This window comes from Chiroxiphia lanceolata, chromosome 2 (genome assembly GCF_009829145.1).
Source record: "Chiroxiphia lanceolata isolate bChiLan1 chromosome 2, bChiLan1.pri, whole genome shotgun sequence".
NCBI classification, from domain to species: Eukaryota; Metazoa; Chordata; class Aves; order Passeriformes; family Pipridae; genus Chiroxiphia; species Chiroxiphia lanceolata.
In genome coordinates this window covers 36,043,044-36,062,429 of record NC_045638.1, presented here as the reverse complement: position 1 = coordinate 36,062,429, position 19,386 = coordinate 36,043,044, and the positions used below count along the sequence as shown (strand labels likewise).

Here is a 19,386-nt window from a genome sequence, read left to right as displayed (position 1 = left end):
ATTGTTTCTTAACATTTAAAAGCATTCATATTTTGCCGAAACCACCATCGAGGTGTTCACTGTGAATTCACAGTGACCAGTGTCATCACCCTTTAAATGATGGGTTTGGTTATTTTCATGGATTGCATTTTAGCTTAGTAAATAGTTGTCAGATAGCAGCCAACAGGTCTGTGAGAGCCTTCCATGTGAAACTCTGGCTTTAAAATCAGATCACTGGCCTCATTGCACTCACTTTTGCCTTCAGATGACTTCCTGGTTTGATTTTAGCCAGCTGGAAAACTTTCATTTGCCTTGGTAGGTTGGATCTCTTATTCTTTGCCACCAACTTCTCATTAAACCAACTTCTGATTTGTATTCAACTTCTCTGCCACCAACTTCTGATTTGTAAATTATGATGAGAGACTGTGAAATTAAACCATAACTAGTGAGAATATTCTAATATTGATACAAAGGATTAAAAATTACCATTTAACCTTCTTACTAACTGTAAGTCTTCAGTATTTAACACCAATTAACATTTTTAAATGTTAAAAAATTTTAATGAAATTTAACATTTAATGCCTAGGGGCACAGCCCATTCTCTGTCTCTGCATTGTGTGATAGAGTCTTGGTCTGGAGTTGGGTCTCTCTACATGACAGCAAAAATACCACTAACAAGGAGCTCCCTTCACAAAGTGCTCTTTCTTGGCACTTGAAGGCTTTTTCTACAACTGAAAATACAGACCCTGCAAGCACTGATGTTTAGGTTCTGGGCAAATTGGCCCACTCATTTCGTTTGCATGATTGGAGAGCTGAATTTAAAGCTTTGGTTATTTCTGTATGTTGGGAACCACATGTCATTTTGAGGGATTATATTGTTCACCTTGCCAAATATAGTGTCTTGAAGGGCTAACAATAAACAACCTTATTGCAAACCACAAGCTAAAGGTATTAGAATCACAAAAATGCCAAAATAACATATAAAGACATGAAAAATAATACTGGAGAAAAAATAGCAAATAGAAAATGTATCTGAGATTAAAACTCAAACTTCTCAGTTCTGTGGAGGCAAAAAACCCAATAACAGATATACGTAATGCAAGCTAAATACTGGTTAAATTAAAAAAATACAAACTAAAATATTAACACAAAATCGACAAGTTAAAATAGCCTTTTTAAAAATTCTTGTTCAATCTATAAGAAAGAAATTAAGAAATCAAGAAAAATTATTCATAATTAGAAGATATTGAAGTTGATCTATTTCACCATATTTCAGTATTTCTCTGGAGGCCAAACTAAACATGCTGGTGACAAGGAGGGCTTTAAAAACATCACATCACTTTATTCTGCTTCTGATTATGGCAGATGGCCAGGCAGACAAGATGGAAAAGCCTTTCTGGCTGGATAGAGTGAATTTTCACAGATATGAGAGTTGGAAATAGTCTGATCAGATCTTCTCTGGAGTAAAAGGGCCAAACCCAGATCCCTACTTTCTTCACTGTGCCTTTGTAGGGTGGATTCTTTCCTTGAGTCTTGAGTTCAGGAACTTTCTTCTGCCTCATGAATTGTACCATTTTCACCTAGTTCTTTCCAAGTTCTTCAAAACAAGAAAAAAAAAATCTTCCTCTTAGTATTTCTGAATCTTTCCTTGAATATCTGCTCCTTAATGCATTCAAGCATCTTCCTCTTCTCAGGAGTGCCCTTGTCCTAATTTCAGCTGAAGGCTTCTTCCTTGCAGTCTCATTCTTTGCCCCACTTCATAGGCCTCTCTCAGCTTCAGTTACTTCTACCAATTACTTCTTTGGGCAGAAATTCTTGAGGAAAATGTTGCAGTTACTACTCCTATATGCAGATAAACATTTAAGACCCTAATGTTCCCCTTAAGTTATATGCACCACACACATCATGCTGTGAATACCATTGTAATTATCAGGGTCTGGTTAATAAGCTCCGTTTTCTCCTCCTTGCCATGGTATTTTGTATTAATATTTATTTTGGCCTCCAAACAAGAATATGTCTACACCAAGAACCTCTATCCTGTTTTCTGCCTTTCTTTGAATAAAACCCTTATTCTGTGGATTACAGCACAACACTTTTATATCCCCTTTTTAAATCGCCATAAGCACACATAGCCAGTAAACAGAGGAGTTCAGTGCCCCCATGGGACTGTACAGATGCATGGCAAGCCAGGCTGTGCAACCACATCTGTACTAGTACTGGCACAGGAGAGAACTTAAGAAACAGTGGAACGATATTAACATACCAGGGAATTACCAGGCTGCTAGAACTGGCATGCACACACCAACATGACAGTACAACGACTGATTTTTGATTTCAAGGGGGCTGGTTGGCTCACCCTCTGCATTAGCCACGGCTCTCCCACTTCCATCCAGAGAGGGTGGTTTTCCACACGGCATGATGTAGCCAACAGTCTCACTGCCTGGGATTTATGTACTTTCAGTTGCTGCTAAAGCTCTTCTATTTGCCTTGGCAGTTGGAGCAGCATACTTCAAGCTTCTGCTCTAGATAGCTCTTCCTTATTCAGCACTTGTTACTAGGAGAAGGCAGGGAAGCCCGCCCCTGCAGCAGGCGGGATGAAATGAGTGCCTTTGCCCAGATTTTAAAGGAGACCGACACCTGCCAATTACTCCGATATGACCATACAAGCTGTGTTTTTGATAACCCCTCCTTGGAAGCAAAGATCAGAAAGCCTGAGGTGAAGAGGGAAGTAAGAACAAAGCTCCTGCAGGGAGTAAGCATGGAGTAAGTAAAAGATTAGGGGTTTCTTTGGGTTTTTGGTCTTTTGGGGTTTTGTTGTTAGTGTTGCACAAAACAAAAATCCCACTCCCCCCCAGAAAACTCCTTGCCTTTGTTTTTCTTTTGGGGAGGACTTGTTCTTCCTTTCTTTATACAGAGATGACCCATCTTTTGGGCAGGGAGTGAACTTGCCATAGCTCACCGCCAAGCACTTTTTCCTGGGACAGTGGGGCTCGAGGTGGGAGTGACTGCCTAGGCCAGCACTTTCCCAGGCAGATTCCAGCCCATTTTCCATGAGGAGGTACTGGGAAGTTGCACAGGATCAGTGAACTCTGCCCCTCAGAGCTCTGCACTCCCTGGGGGGTGGTGTCCTGCCTCTGCTCTTGCTCCCTCCCATCCTCCCCTGCCGAGCTGTCGCCCTCACTTGCCAGTGGAGCTGGTCCAGCAGGTCATAAACATCAAAAACAACGTGTGAGCAGGCTTAGAGTGTGTGATGGGGGAATCAGCAGTGTACGATAATTAACAAGCTGTGCTTTCCTTCCCCTTTTAGTATTTCAAGCCAAACTCCAGTTTTTGGAGGTGCTTTTTTTTTCTCCTGTGAATTTATAGGGATGAATACAAAGCATGATTTGCCCCCGGTTTGCTTGGCTATGTTCTTTGCAATTCCTCTTGCAGCCGCGCCCGTAATTGCTGCTCTTTTGATCTTGTTTATCTGCCCTCTTTCTGTCTCTGATTTTCCAGCCATGTGTTTTGCTCTTGTCCTTGTTGTAAGGAATGGTGTTTGTTTCTAGATGAGCAGTTTAAAGCCAGAAGGCATAATTAGATCATTTAGACCAGGTAAATGCTAATCATAATGTGAAAATGCATGAGCTAATTTCCAGCCTAGAGCAAGACTATCCATCCCCTTCTGCCTTTGCTCTGAAGGCAGGGTGCTGCTGTGCAGCAGCAAAGCCAGAACATAGTGACCATAATAAAATAAAAAATTTGGGTTACTTGCCATGCAAGTATTGCTTACTGACAATGCGCAACACTAAGTGGTAACATAATGATGTAATCATGGTACCAGATAACAAGTATTGATATTATTCAAGTCAGTAAGAGCTACATCCCCCCAGTAAGCGCTCTTGCAGCTGGCACCTTGAGAGAGAAGAATGGAAAGGGAAAAAAAGACAGACTACTGATCATCTCCTGATTCTGCCATCTGTCTTTCTTGCAAGGCCATCCCTTAAATTATGGTTGATGAACAGTGCCTGTTTCTGGCTTACCAGCAGCAAGCTCTAAGCAAGTGACTGCACTCACATGAGCTGGGAGTTTTTGATTTCTTGTTTCATTCATTCCCCACTTGTTGCCTTTCCTCTCCTGAACATCTGTATACCTAGAAGCTATGAAGAGAGAAAAGGTCAACAAGATGGAACAGTATGTGGCATATAGTATGTGGTGTATAGTATGTGGCATGTGCTTCCTCCAGAGCCATAATGCAAGCTAACATTAGCATTTTTAATTACATTTTAATATACTGTTTAATGAAGTGAAGCTGTTGAATAGCAGGTTTTTATAGAAGGTGAAAAGCAAGTGTTTATTTTTAGTCAACAGCTAAGCAGAAAGAGACTTCAATATACCACCTGTAAATATTTATATGTATATATCTAATAATTATAATTCACTTTTGTTATATTTAAATAAGTGCTAAAAAGTTTGGGGTTTTGTTCTGGTTTTGCATCAGGGTGCAAATAATTTCTTTCAGTATCTGAAGTCAGACGAAGAAAACAAGAAGGCAAATTATGTTGCTGTGTCCAATTACAGGCTTTTAGCACAATTGACAAGAGTTTATTCCAAATTTTTCTGTTGGAACTGGACCTCTCTTAATATTTTTAAGAATGAAAAATTCCTTTCAACTCTGGTGGATTCCCAGTGAGTGGTGGTAATGCCAGACTTCTGGGGATAAGGGTGAAACATGGGATATGCCTGGCTTCAATAAATATTTTCATCATGAGCAGAAATTTTTGAAGTGGAGGTATGTCTTTTTTGTTCTCTGTAAGTTTTGTCTTTTTTTTTCTTCACTGTCAGATATCAAGAAGGATTAACTCTAATCTGGGAATATATTCAATAAGTGAAATATTTGAAGGATGGGGGAACTACCTGAAGCCAAGCTGCAGGGGAAGAAGGAGCTTGTTTTCTAGCAGTTTCAGGTTTGCAGTTTGCTTTCTGTAAAGCAAAGCTGAAAAAAAACCAGAGTCTGCACAAGGCAACTGGCTAAAAAAAGTTATATATCAGTATTTGGAGTTGTTACCAATCTATTTTAAGTCCACCTACTTCAGCCACTTAATAAACCCAGCAAAAGCTTATTTTGCTAAATTTCTTCAAATGACTGTTGAAGCAGCTTCAGACTTTGTGGCATTCCTGGCAAGTGGAATGAATTGCATTGCAAGTTGATTAAGTCTTCATTAATAGTTGGCAAATTTGGAGAAAGAAGTGGTAGAGCAGTCACGTGTAGTATCAGCTGCCAAAGAGACTAAGTTTTGGATAAGGTTTACAGATAATCAAAATTGTTTAACTAGGGGCAATGTGTCCACACAAATTTGTGCTGACCAGTTTCTGCTGTTTGTGCAGAAAACATCACATCACCTTATTTGCTCTTATTTTACAGATTTACTCTTATTTTACAGGAATGTTTAGGCTGAATTACTAGAGTCCTATGACCTTTTATGTAGAGGTATTAGACCGAATAACTGATGCTGTGTACTTCTGGTTGTAAAAGAAATAATGATGTTTTTAGTTAATAATAATGACATTTGAGAACACTTCAGCTGAAATTCAGTAGTAACAACAATCAATAATTGGCTTAAGAATGATCAAGTCTATAAGACTAGGAAATCCATGGTTGCCTCTGGTGATTCTTCTTCTGGAAGACTTCTAGTGAGAATATAACTCGGTATCATTCAGGGCGCCTTTTGTCTGTGCAAGAACTAATCCATCTACAGAATTCGTATTTTAAGATTACTTTTGGGTGATATGCAACAAAATGTATATAGTAGGGAGAATTATTAGTATTAAAACAAAAAGCAGTCTTGAAATAAAAAAGGAATGTTTTGATGAGAAGCAGCTTCTTCAAGGCAAGGGCAGTTTTCTTCAGCTTGTTTGAACTCTTTAGGTAAGAATCTTAAAATTAGTTTTAATTGAGCTCCTTTAGGTAACTCTAAAAAAACTGTCTCACAAAGTGGCTGCTGAGGAAGAAACTACAGCAATAGTTTGTATCAGATTGTTGATCTGATCATGTTTAGTGTAAGCTGTTAAATTTTGACTGACTGCCACTCTGTGGAGTCCCATAACTTATGTTTCTTTAGAATACTTTTCTTTTTTTCACTTAAGGTACACAGTCATGATTATATCATACTCTGCTTGGAAACCTGAATGAATAATAAATAGCCTTGCTTGCAGAAAGGGTAGCTCCCTTTGTTTCTCTGCACAGATTTCTGCACTAATTAGTCATTTACTGTATTGTTTTTGACTGAGTTTTTGTTATCTCAGAATAAAATATATTTTTTCACTCTTGAATTATTTTTATATGGTTCTCTGCCATCTTCTCCAGTTCTTAAACTTTACTTTTAAATAGTACACTTTTGTTCAGTACACAGTTTGAACCCATGTCTATGAGGTAAAATCATAGTCATTTATGTTAGAAAAGACCTCAAAGATTGAGTCTAACTGTTACCCTAACACTGTCCTTAAGTGTCACATCTACACATCTTTTAAATACCTCTAGGGATGGTGAGTCCACCACTTCCCTGGGCAGCCTGTTCCAATGCTTCATAACCCTTTCTGTGAAGAAATTTTTCCTAATATCCAGTCTAAATCTCCCATGGCACAACTTGAGGCCCTTTCCTCTTATCCTTTCACTTGTTGGTTGATCACTACAACCTCCTTTTGGGTGGCTGTAGAGAGCTATAGGGTCTCCCTTGCAAAAGGATAGAAGGATTGATTGAACTTTTTTTTTCTACCTCTGACATCACGCTGCTGACTGTGTTCAATTCGTTGCTTTTTATAAGCTTAATTTGTTTTCAGGATTGGACTGCTACCTTACATGGCCATTGCTGCCATTCTATTCAGGTGAGAAGCTTCTGGCTTCTCTTCTAATGTATTTGCTTGTACTTGGAAGAATTAAAATTATTTTGTTTGAATTGAATAACCTTTTTTTCCCTGAAGCAATCCTGGGCTCAAATGCATCACTTTTCCTGATACTTCATTTGCTTCAAGTTTTTGTTGTCCTTTCTTTACCCTCATTTAGGAAATTAAACTCCATTAAAAATCATATCATCATTGTTTCCCCCTCCCTTTTTTTTAATCTCTCCCTGACTGTGGGCTCCACAGTGCTAAAGTTGTCTCTCCCTTTGTAAAAACTCTCACGGAAGTAGTTTAAGGTGCAAGGCTCTTGCACAGATACAGCTTCCCTGTAAAATCTTGAAGGAGCAGATTTCTTGAATAGAAGGGTGCTATCATTTCATAATGCTGTCATTCTCTAAGTGTGCATTGAGTACAGCAGTATCACCTTAGAAAACAATTATAAGGCCAACATAGGCACCATGTTTTATAGTTTAGTAGGTATTTTTCAACAGCCTGTGCCAATAGCTTCTAATTTATCCTCTGAAGATCACTGCGGGAGCTCAGTTATGGTGTGCATATTACATCTTGTAAACAAAAGTTACATAATAGTTGCCTGTATTTTCCTAATGCTTTGCACTTACCTGATTCATTAAGCAGATGTTGTAAAGTCCCTTAGTAATACTAGCTGACAAATGTTTGTGGGGTTTTTTTAATATCTTCATGTTTTTAAGCAAGGAGATCTATCTCAAGTGGAAGCTTCTTGCTATGACTCTAATGTGATTATTTCCAGAAATAGTATTCTAGGTAATTCTGAAAAGGTTTATGTATGTACATGTGTATGTATCAATATGTATGTTGTGTACTCTATTCTCTTTCCCTATTGCTTTCAAGGTTTATTGGTGTTTAGTAACTAAATATATTTTCAGTCTCCATCAGTGTATTGCTGAAAGATGATCACTTTGAGGTCTAACTATGGTTATTTTATAATGTACAATAATGCTATAGCTTAGGATATGGACTTGGAACTGTAAGCAGTATGTTAACTGAGATGGAATTTGTTCTTGACCCTATATTAATCCAAAAGCAGGATTATCATAGGGATCAGAAAGTATCCAGCACTTAAGCATGAGAAAACCAAGTGCTAGCATTGGACTGCAGACATAAGTAAAAGCAGATTTCATAATTTGGTTTTTTCTTTTACCCCATTTCTTTTTTTTTTTTTAACAAGACAGGCAGAGCTGGAGAGCACTACTCTTGTCCTCATCTTGGAAAGAAGAATGCCTGAGTGACTGAAATGGGCTGTCAGGGTCCTTTTTGAGACCTTCCCAATGCAGCCTTAACTGAATGTATTGGCACTCTGAAAGGATTGACTATGCCAGTGTTAGGATTCACTATGCCCTGAAACTCTTAAGAGATACAACACTGGCAAACAGAAAAGTCTCCTTTCCTTAAAATGAATATTCCTCGTAGAGATGGAAATAGCCCACAGGGCATCTCATGCAATCTTTCACCACAATTCTGTACATCACTGTTGTAATTTAGTAGTAGAATGCACAAAAAAACCCCAAAGAACTGGAACTGTGCTATTGGATAATAAAATTCCTATAGCCGCTGGTTAACATGATCACAGTCATGTTTATAGATAGTCCGATGTGTTGTGTTTGCCCGTCAGAGGTGATTCATTTCAAAACATGTTTTTGTATAGAAGATCTTTCCATCAATACGGCAAATCCTGAAAGGATTTGCAGGAGCTGTCTCAGTCTTTTCTAGAGGTTTGCTGCTGCCCCATGTCTTGCAAAGTTAGTACATATTGCAATGATAACTGAAAATATCAAACCGAGATTAGGTTTTAAGGCTATTGATGAGCAATATTTAATTGGAGAAACACATTCTAGGCATATTTATATGAAAATTCTGGTATTTATGTGTAAAAATGTAAATCCTAGGTTTTTTGCACTAGATATTTATTATAGTTGATGCTGGTATGGGGCCTGGTTGGCATCTTACACTGGCAGAAGAGGAGATGACTTCAAGTTCAGGTGTTCTTGATTTGTAAGGGAAATATTGTTTAGGTTTTTCCACTTCCCTTCCAAATTAAAATTAAAACTGCTTTACTCACTGGAGACAAGATACTCAAAAAATGCCAGACTGACTGTGGAACATAACCTGAATTTTCATAGAATTTGTGAAACTTGGAAACACTAACTGTTCTCAGCATCTAGAAGTTTTTAATACATTTTGAAACGTATGCAACTGATTCAAGATGAAAATTCCTGAGCCAAATGAATGACAGGGTTTCTTGTGCTATAGAAAGGCTACTGTGGCCTCAGTGGCTAGAGTTATTTCAGTTGTTGAGATGGAAGAAGTGAAACCGGAAGCAAAATTCTGTTCCTCTGCTTCCCTCCGAAAGTGTGGCTGGCCAATAAAGTTTCCCCATACTCTCCAACACTTACAAATTATGCATATAAAAAGTAATTTTTTGTGTTTCAGGAGGTACCTCCTAATGTCATTGACTTCATGTTTATTCTGGAACACATTTGGCTTCAGTGCAGCTGTGGACTCTAAACCCAATATACTTCTGTTTCTGGCTGATGATCTTGGCATTGGAGATATAGGTTGTTATGGGAACAATTCCATAAGGTAAAATATTTCGTATAATATATTTAACACTATAGAATACCTATCCTGGGGAATTAAGCCTAATTATTAAAAAAAGAAAGAAATGTTCTTAATCTCTTAATTCAAGACTCTAGTAATTGTGTATCTAAGTACTTGTATATATGTGCATAGTATTGGGACCTAAATAAACAGTGTGCAGTGAAAGAAAAGAAGTATAATATTTTCATTTTGTTTTTAAGTTTGTTCTAGGAATCCCTTTCCCCTTGACCTCAAAATGTGCTAATTCCTCAGCCACTTGTTTTTGTACTACAGTTACTGTTTTCTCTTCTTCTCATGCATGAATTTCTTCATTCCTTTCCATGCATAGTTAAGCCTTACACTATTCACCCAGTGCCTTTCCAGAATCCCTCATACACTTGTTTGCTGCCTTCTCCAAAACACTACAAGCCAGACTCACATGGACTGACCCACATGAGTTATTACATGATTATGTGCCTTAGAAGCTAGTGATTACATTCCTTAAAAACTAAAGAGGCAAAGCAGGAGTGAGCATACATCAGGGGCACATCTTACGAGCCTCATGTTGAGTTCTCCACGTGGAGCTCAGATGTTTTGTTGGCATGCTCTGAGTGCATCTCTCTCACATGGTGTTGGTGGGGTTGTACAGAGATATGAGGTGAGGTCTCTCACTCTTCATGGTGTTATAGTTCACTCATCTGGAAGAGCTGAGCTCCCATACAAGTGTACCTGTGTAAAGATACCAACCTATTATGATATAAATAGCATGATTTAAAAACATGGAACAGAAAGTCCTGGTTTAAAGAGCTCCAGACACCTTGGGAGATGCTCTGGCTCAATGAGTTCTGAAACTTAGGGTCCAAATGCTCTGGCAAAAGCGATCTATTGAAAGTACTGGAATAGAAAAATATCAGTCTTTCTTAGATAATCTATTTTAAAACTATTTTAGTTTTATCTTCAAACTAAACAGTTCCAACAATGCCTAAATGTCTTTGCAGTGTTGCCAGGTGCATTCTAAGACTGTGTTTCAAGAATGGATTCTCCAGTGGCTACAACCCACTTCACCCACTGTATCAAGCTTGTTACTATACCAGTCTTGGAGTATTAAAGATTTATTTTTTTGGGGGGGGGGGAGCTGTTTAAAAACTTCAGTTCTTGACTATTTACTTAAACAAACTTCATATTACCTTGCTTCTCTTAAATTTGTAACTGTTTTTTAGGACCCCAAACATCGACCGCTTGGCAAGAGAAGGAGTGAAGCTTACTCAACACATTGCCGCAGCTTCACTTTGCACTCCGAGCAGAGCAGCTTTCCTCACTGGCAGATACCCCATTAGATCAGGTTTGGCCCATTTTGAATTACAAATTTCTTTACCTGGTGCTGAGGAGCTACAATAGCCAATAAGTACTGGAATAGGAGAACTGAGGCTATTGTCTCAACCTGAGACAGAAAATGCACTGCTAGATGCCCGAAGTTTCTTTCCAGCTGACAGAGCTTTAGTCTTACTTTATAGGATGTAGAAGATTTAAGTAATGAAAATAAATAGGTATGGAGAAATCCAACAGCAGTAATACCTGTCACTTCCTTACTGCAACACAGCTTGGGGTGCAATCTGCCAGAATCCCTCTTGATGGTTATGGTTATAAGTAAGGGTTTAAAACGGGGTTCTCAAGAGAATGGGCAGATTCATTGCCAACATGTTGCACGAAGTCACAAAGCTCAGTGAAAATGGAGGTTGGATTCATTCCCCACCTTTCTAAGGTGCCTTATGGAGAACTTTATATCTCTCACTAGGTGGTATACAGGAAAATTAGATACCTACTTTTTAGAACTAAGTGCAAACTCAGTGTGTATGTTTGGTGAACTGTCTCCTGCCTAACATGATACAGCATCCCTCTGAGTCAGGGAAATGCAACTGTTATCTCCTAGTTTAGATTGTTATTCACAGATACTCAGAAAATCAGAAAATAAAATTTACTATATACAATCACCATTGATTTATTATCAATTTGATGTCAAAACTGGTGCCAAGCAATATTTGTGTTGCAATACAACTCCTGAGTACCTGAAGTACCTAAGGCACACTATTGATAATGGGATGTGACTGCCTACCAGACATGCTTTGCTTTATATCTCATGAGGAACTCTGCTGGCTTGATTTTGAGCTCCTGATGCAAAGATTGGTAGGAGCAGCCCAGGCTCTGCCAGCAGGGATAAAAAGGCTCACAGGACTGACCACAGCAATTTCCATCAGGGATGGCATCCAGCAACAGGTACCGAGCGCTGCAGTGGAACGCTGGGTCAGGAGGGCTCCCTGCTAATGAGACGACATTTGCCAGGCTGCTGCAGCAACAAGGCTATACCACTGGACTGATAGGTAAGGGAAAATGTTTTACCATGACCTTGAAGAATGAACTAGTTATATGAAGGGAATTTAGGGATTGTTTTAGCATGGAATGGTCTGTTAGTCACAGATACAAATCCTCTCCAAAAGGCTGAGTGGGTGAAAACCCCCATGTTTTGAAAGAAAACTAAAAATACTGCAGTTTTAACACAATGGTAATGCCTGTACAAGCTACCCAAAACAGGAAGAATGAAAAACTGTCTCATGATTATAATGGTGAGCATTTATTTTACTTGTGAGAGTTTTATTAACATAGAGACTGTTCCAAACAAAATAATATCTTTAAGTATTTTGTCTGCCTTTAGGAGGCAAGAGGCAGAGAAACAAAAGAGAAAGGGAGAGAAAGGAGCAAAGTTTGAACCACAGAGGAGATCACAAAGCACAAGAACCTCACAGATGAGGCTGTTGAGTCCCAGAGACATGATACGGTGGCTGTTCCCTCAGATGAAGCCAAAATGCAAAGGTGTCAGGGAAACACTCTCCCACAACACCTTCCTGTCTGTGACTTTGATCAGACACAACAGTTTCAAGATTCGTTGTTCTTTTGCCAAATATCTCTAAAATCAACTGGCAAAATTTCTTTTCCCTTTCATTCACTTTTTTTCCTGTCACATTTTATTGTGACAGGCACTCCATGATGGATCCCTTCACATAAATGGGTAGATAGGGTAAGCACTGTGTCCTTTAAAATCAGGTGATTTAGGGCCAGCTGTACCAAATGCATCATCATTTCCAAGTGCTAGAAATAGATGTGGCGGCATTGAACCACAGGCTAATTAACTGTAGTCTTTTTGGCTGTCTCTGTAATCAGTTGGCAATTACATAACTCAGTAAACCAAGGGTCTTTTGATTCAGCACACTTTCAAAGCAGACAACAGCTTCTTTTTATGTTTTGGGCGGGGGTAGAGTAAGACGTTGGTTTACAGCTTTTTCTCTTTTCGTGTGGAGTAGGGACATGCTTGAGAAATCCTCTTCCTGAGTCTGGTGATCAAAATGTTTGCCAACATTGCCCAAAAGTTTACTGGATCTTTCGGTTATATCTTCTGTATGTTAATCTATGAATTGAAAGTTTGGAAGGGAGCATAATAAAGCCATCAGCAAGTTAGAGTACCTTAATTCTTTGGTCCTCACTGAAAGGTAATGAAATCCTATCCTTATGTGACCCCTCAGTAGTTGAGAATCTCACAAATTTATCTGTTTATTGCCTAACCATTTGGGGATCACCCGTTACAGTGTCATGTTCACCTGATCAGTCACTGGTTTCACTCAGCATCCTTGTGCATGAGGAGAATGCATGGACATTTTGTGGAAAAACTGAGTGACTTGCCTAATTCCCAAAGAGAGGCTGACACTGTAACCTTGAGCTCCTTTTGAGTTGTTCACCGCAATGTTCTAATTTCTTCCATGCTTTAAAACCTTCAGGAAAGTGGCATCAAGGTGTAAACTGTGAATCCTTCAATGATCACTGTCACCATCCTCTCAATCATGGGTTCGACTACTTTTATGGAATACCTTTAACACTTCGAAACAACTGTCAAAAAAATAAACCTCCAGACCTGGATGCAGCCCTGCAAGCTAAGCTTTGGCTTTACAGTCAGATAATTACCCTTGCTGTGCTCACTCTTACTGCTGGAAAACTGATTGGTTTGATTTCCATCCGCTGGAAGACAATTGCCTGTGTTACTTTGGTGGGCAGCCTTTTCTTCATTTCTTGGTATTCCAGTTATGGCTTTGTGCAGTATTGGAACTGTATCCTGATGAGGAACCACGATGTCACTGAGCAACCAATGAGGTTAGAGAGGACTGCTTTCCTCATGCTGAAGGAGGCAATATCATTTATCAAAAGGTTTGTAGTTTTCTGTAAAGGAGCTGGGATGTGCTGGGCACTTTAGGAATAGAGTTTTTCTCACTAGTAACTATAACTGTATCATGAGTATTTTTACACTTCATTCTACAAGCCTCATTTGTGTTCTTTTTCATAAACCTTACAAAATATTGAGATAAAATGTGTCTGATGCATGAAATTATTACATGTTAAAATATCAAAACACTTGAAATCTATTTTTATGGATTGAAAAGGAAGCCAAGTTAGGTTGTTCAGTTTCTAAATTCAAGTTTTTCCTGCACAGCTTTCTATATTTTGTGCACCAAATGTCTTAAAGTACAGGAAAAGTAACTATTCTTATCTTCTACTTTGCAAAAACAAACATAATGAAAATTATAGGTGACCATCTTAAAAAAGCCACACGAGTATTAAAGTAAACATGAGACTGTATCCAGTTGCATTTAATTAAAAAATCAACAGAGTTAAGCATCTGATTTATTTAAGCACTGTGCAAATTCTATGCCTGGGTACCCATTGGAAATTGAAAATGATCAGTCTGAAAAGGATCTTTCTTGCCCACATTTCATGCAAAAAGAGAACTCATCTGTGATCAGTGAGGATGTGCTAGATGTGTGTATAGTCTATACCCAGTGTCTGTGTCTGTGCATAGATATGAAATCTTTCAAAATATTCCAAACACACACAAAAAATATTTTATTTTTTTTGTTCTTAAGAAACAGGCAAGGACCATTTCTACTCTTTGTTTCCTTTTTACATGTTCACACCCCCCTCTTTACCACGGCAAAATTTCTTGGGAAGAGCTGTCATGGTTTATATGGAGACAATGTAGAAGAAATGGACTGGATGGTGGGTAAGTATTCTTCATGAAGGATATGTTTCAGACACATACAGCTGTATATTTTAAAGCAGAAAAACTTATAAGACCAAAATACTTACAGAAATGTAAGCTATCAAAAACTTCTTATGGGGCACTGTGAAAGATTATTATTGAAACATTTTAAGTGTGTCTTATTCTTTCCAATTTGTTAATAGAAACCTTACTGTCTGTCTTCTTAAATTTAAGGGAAAATTCTGGATTTGCTTGACGAAGAAGGTTTGAAAAATCATACATTCACATACTTTGCCTCTGATCACGGAGGACACTTGGAGGCTCAGAATGGGTCTGCCCAGCTAGGTGGCTGGAATGGTATTTATAAAGGTAGGAAAATCACTGTAACTTTGTCTGAAGGTTAAAATCAGAAACAAGGAATTTGCTTGGATGAAGCTAGCAAAGCTGGAATGAGTTGTATTTTTAGCTTGAAATATAACCGAACAGAGTAAGGGCACGTTGTGTCAGGACTGGCTGCAACAATTTATTCTTTGTATCTTTTTATATTCCACCCAAAATCAGTGATTGACATAAAATCCAAATGGTCTTTCTGGTCTAAGAGGATCTCACTCTTTACCTCTTGCTCAGCCCTTTCTTCTGTGAACTATGTGAAATACGAAGTATGTGAAGTCCAAAGAAAGCAAAGAGTTGAATCTGTTGGATAAGCAACGTATTCCTGCATCTCTTTCTGTACACTCATATGAAACAAGCCAATGAAGAGGTTTGTGTTTGCCTCTGAGTTCCATGTGTTGATTCATTTTACTGCAGGCGGAAAAGGCATGGGAGGCTGGGAAGGAGGGATCCGTGTGCCAGGAATATTTAGGTGGCCAGGAGTGCTACCTGCAGGCACAGTTATTGATGAACCTACAAGTCTTATGGATATTTATCCCACAGTAGTTCATCTGGCTGGAGGAATATTGCCGCACGACAGGTATGGAGGTGTTTACCACTGGAGAGCTAATGACTAAAAATTGACTGTTTCTTATCATCCTTGGAGATCCCACAAATGCTCCTTTGCCTAAAGCCTAGCCTGAGATTTTAAACTAGTGAGTAAACTCTCACAGATATTCACACATAGGCATGTATGTGGCCAGAGCAGTTGTTCCTTCCAAGGACCTGGTGCCAGTTTCAAACACAGGTTCAGCCTCATTCAGGAAAGATTTGGTGGCTGAGGTTGTTTTGGCACCAACTGACTTGATTTACAGACACTTACAAGTACCTCCTAGGTTTGTTAAACCCATCTTGCTCAACAGATTTCTTTAAGTTCCCTTGAAAGTCACAAAATGTTAACAGTTATGAGATCACTATTGATTTAAGGAATAAATTACTTCTTTCTGCAAGACCAAGCTCTAAATATTGTTTATGTACTGCTAAATGAAATCGGTTGAGCCAGATATTACAAGAAATAAAATAAATAAACTAAAAAAAAAAGCAACTAAAAAATCTAGGTATGTAAATATTGGTTTGGCAGTCTGCTGGCTGCTCTAAATCAATGACCAAATTATTCTGTATGCTCTCTCAAGCACTAGCGCAGCCAATGCAAAAGCAGTGCTAAGTATGCAGTTCACTGTCAGGTTTGCCCCTACCTGACTGTGCTTCTCTCCATTACCTTAGGGTGATTGATGGACAAAACTTGCTGCCTTTACTGCAAGGAAGAGCTCAAAAGTCAGATCATGAGTTTCTATTTCACTACTGTGGGTCCTACTTGCATGCAGTGCGGTGGCACCAAAAGGACAGTAAGTATAAATGTTTGTTCCATGGTAACCACAAAATATGATTTTTTTCCTCTTGCTAATTGACAAGTTTCTTGTGTGACTGTTGTTTTTCAGTACTGAGATTCTTGAAATGGTTATGCATGACATATCACTGACTAGCTAGCCAGAGATGTCTTAAAGCAATGAAGTTTTTGTAAGTAACAAAGGGAATGTCTTAAAGTGGGATGAGAATACAGGCCCTGGAACTTCCACACTGGAAATTCAATGTGTTTTTTTTCATATTTATAGAGTTTTCCACCTTCAAAGTCAGTAGCTACACAGATAATCTGATTTGTGGTATTGGGGGTGCCAGGGTGTGTGAGAAGAGGTCTCCTTAGTAAATAGCTGTATTCCTGTTGCTTCAGGGAACTTTCCGGTTTTTTCTACGGTCTTGTAGTTGTGTCATAAGATTTCTTTCCTGCTAGGTGGAGCTATCTGGAAGGCTCATTTTGTGACTCCAGTCTTTCATCCACCTGGAGCTGGAGCTTGTTATGGAAAAAAAAATTGCCCATGTTTTGGGGAAGGCGTGACCCACCATGACCCTCCATTGCTGTTTGATCTCTCACGAGACCCTTCTGAAGCCAAACCTCTCTCAGCTGACACTGAGCCCCTCTTTGACACTGTCATAAGGAAGATTGGAAGAGCCATCGAAGAGCATCGCAGGACACTGACTCCAGTCCCAGAGCAGCTCTCTGTGTACAACGTGGTGTGGAAGCCGTGGCTGCAGCCGTGCTGTGGGACATTCCCATTCTGCTGGTGTGATAAGGAAGGAGACAGCACACGAATTTTGTGAGGTGTGTGTTCTAGTGACATGTTCTGTGGCACTGAGTCCTCTGCTGACAAAGCTTTCAGATAATAATTGTGTTATTTCTTTCTCTGGGAAGCAAAGTGGATGAAAATAAAGAAAAAAAAAAGCAATGTCAATCAGAAGGTTTCCCTTTCATTCTTTGCCACTGTGAAAGGTTTAAGGAAATCCTGGTTTTGCAGTCTTGTGTGTAAGAGAAAACTGTAGAGGTACATGCCTAATCTCTGACTAGAGATTATGCCTGCTCAAGGAAGACAGTTGGAGAATGCTGCAGAAAGCCTAGTGTACAGTGCTGAGCAGGCAGCAGTAAGAAATGCTAGGTTCACATAAAACTCTAGATATTTGCAGTTGTGCCTCTGTAGTACACAAATCATGGTTGCACACTATCCAAACATAGTAGTTTGAGTTGTTACTGCTTCCTGTACTGCTCTGTTGTCTCTGCAGAAATATTGTTGATTTGCTGAAGAACACTTGAGATGAGTGAATCTGATTTAGTAAGGGAGTGTCCTCAAGTTGTGAACTTGTAATCTGAAACTTTAGCTGGGTAAAAATTACCTACATAACAGACATTGTGAAGTACAAAATGTTGACATGCAGTATACCTCTGCAACAGTTACAAAAAAGAGAGAAGCATTTTTCTCTTCAGAAAGAGGTTCTGTTGCATACTAATTTGGCAAAAGCAATTTTATTGCATTTAAGATGCTAATAAAAGTGTTTTGGATTAATAGTTTGCACTGTTTCAATGCGAGTCCTAGAAAAACAAGATTCATCTGAGTATTGGAGAAAAAAAATATTCAGTAGCAGTATACATATTTTTACCAACTACAACTTGTATAAAGAGATCATGCTAATACTAGTTAAAAAACCCACAAAATAAACCAAAACTAAAAAAACCAAAAAACCTGCAGTGCTGTGACCCTAGCCTGACTTTCTAAGAAGACAACTTTGCACTGCATTTTGCAATGAAATTACACAGATTTTAGGGCTTTGAACTGTATTAATGGCTGTATTTTTGCACGAGTAGATGAAGTCAGAATTCATTATAAGCATCCTGCTAGAATTCTAGAGAAACTGGTGGTTGAATTTAGTAAATGGAAAAAAGTTATTGTAGTTTATTTGTTGTTTTGCTTCCCCATTAAATATCCTTGCAAACAGTTTACTTGTTCAGCTAGTTTAGTTGGCTAACACTTTTCTTATCTCTTAGTGATTTTTTTCCAAAGTGGGGCATAGAAATGATTTTACAAAATTTTGTATGTCATTTCAATATTTATGTTTTTCGCTACTCTAAGTTCACTTAGAAAACTTGTCAAAGGGAAAAGGGGCTAAATAAATGCCAGTGATTGCTTTTAGTACTCAGACGTGCAAAAAGCCGGAAAGAAAACATCAGTATAAAGCACACAGTGACTCAAGTTTTTGCTGGCAGAGAATTTGCTTGTGTGAACAGGGAGTAAACAGCAGCTTCCTGTGCTCAGGCACAGTGAAAAACTGGTTAGCTGAAGAGCAGGAAATACTGCAGGGCTCAAACTGCAGAGATAAAAGTTGTCTCCTTTCTGCTTCAGTGTTACTTCTTTACTTTTTTTTTTGTTGCTAGAAAAAGTCTTTGTTTACAATTTAGTTCTGTTTCAACAACAAGTAATCACAGCTGTTATCTCTGTACTGGATCACTAACACAGTGGTGAGGAACAGAATGCAAGATGTTTGCTTCCAGATAGTTTTGTTAGCAGGGAAAAATGAAAAGGTGTGGGATTTTGTGGGGAGGAGAGGGGTGGTGGGATATCAGTTTGCATTTTTAAGTCATGCCAGCACCAACATGGACACATCTTCAGTAGTGAGCACATGCTGAGAACGACGTAAATGTCTAGAAAGACTGAAAAAACAGTTTAGTCATAATTTGGACCAAAGCCAGATGAAAATTAATGCTTATGTTACTGGCAGTGTTCAAAGATCCGCCTTTCCCAAAACATGATGTAATTTTTGATAAATATATTTTTTTCAAGAAAAATCTTTGCACCAGAAACATCACAAGCTGTTAAGCAGTCATAGAAAATAAGTATTATAGTCAAATACATATGAGTAAAAGTAAAAAGCCCCATGTGACAACTTATACTACATTCAGTTATTTTTGTTAAGTGCAAAGAGGTCAACAAATAAAAAATCTCCAGCCCAGGTTATCCCTGCCATGGGCTTATATGAATCTGATAGTTTAAGCTGCTTCAACTTTCCACCTCACTGGC

General features: G+C 38.7%; 2 protein-coding genes across 3 annotated transcripts in view; both read left to right on the top strand.

The window, feature by feature from the left end:
• Positions 1–17,170, top strand: part of LOC116782452 (arylsulfatase D-like) — a 35,934-nt gene extending 18,764 nt beyond the window's left edge. Inside the window, exon 12 of the mRNA XM_032679178.1 lies at positions 17,118–17,170. Coding sequence (XP_032535069.1) covers positions 17,118–17,140 — 23 coding nt within the window. The 3' untranslated portion in view covers positions 17,141–17,170. The remainder of the gene's footprint in view (positions 1–17,117) is intronic.
• On the top strand, positions 1,201–17,154 carry LOC116782451 (arylsulfatase D-like). 2 transcript variants are annotated; one of them, XM_032679174.1, is made up of 11 exons: positions 2,633–2,742; positions 4,540–4,750; positions 9,328–9,477; positions 10,695–10,816; positions 11,730–11,852; positions 13,302–13,725; positions 14,439–14,575; positions 14,789–14,923; positions 15,362–15,524; positions 16,208–16,329; positions 16,773–17,154. In XM_032679174.1, exons 2-11 carry the CDS (start codon positions 4,698–4,700, stop codon positions 17,138–17,140), a joined length of 1,797 nt encoding a protein of 598 aa, XP_032535065.1. In that variant the 5' UTR covers positions 2,633–2,742; positions 4,540–4,697; the 3' UTR covers positions 17,141–17,154. The 2 variants fall into 2 exon arrangements, with proteins under 2 accessions (XP_032535064.1, XP_032535065.1); XM_032679173.1 differs by lacking the exon at positions 4,540–4,750 and having other exon boundaries at positions 1,201–2,742.
• Positions 17,171–19,386: the final 2,216 nt, after the last annotated feature.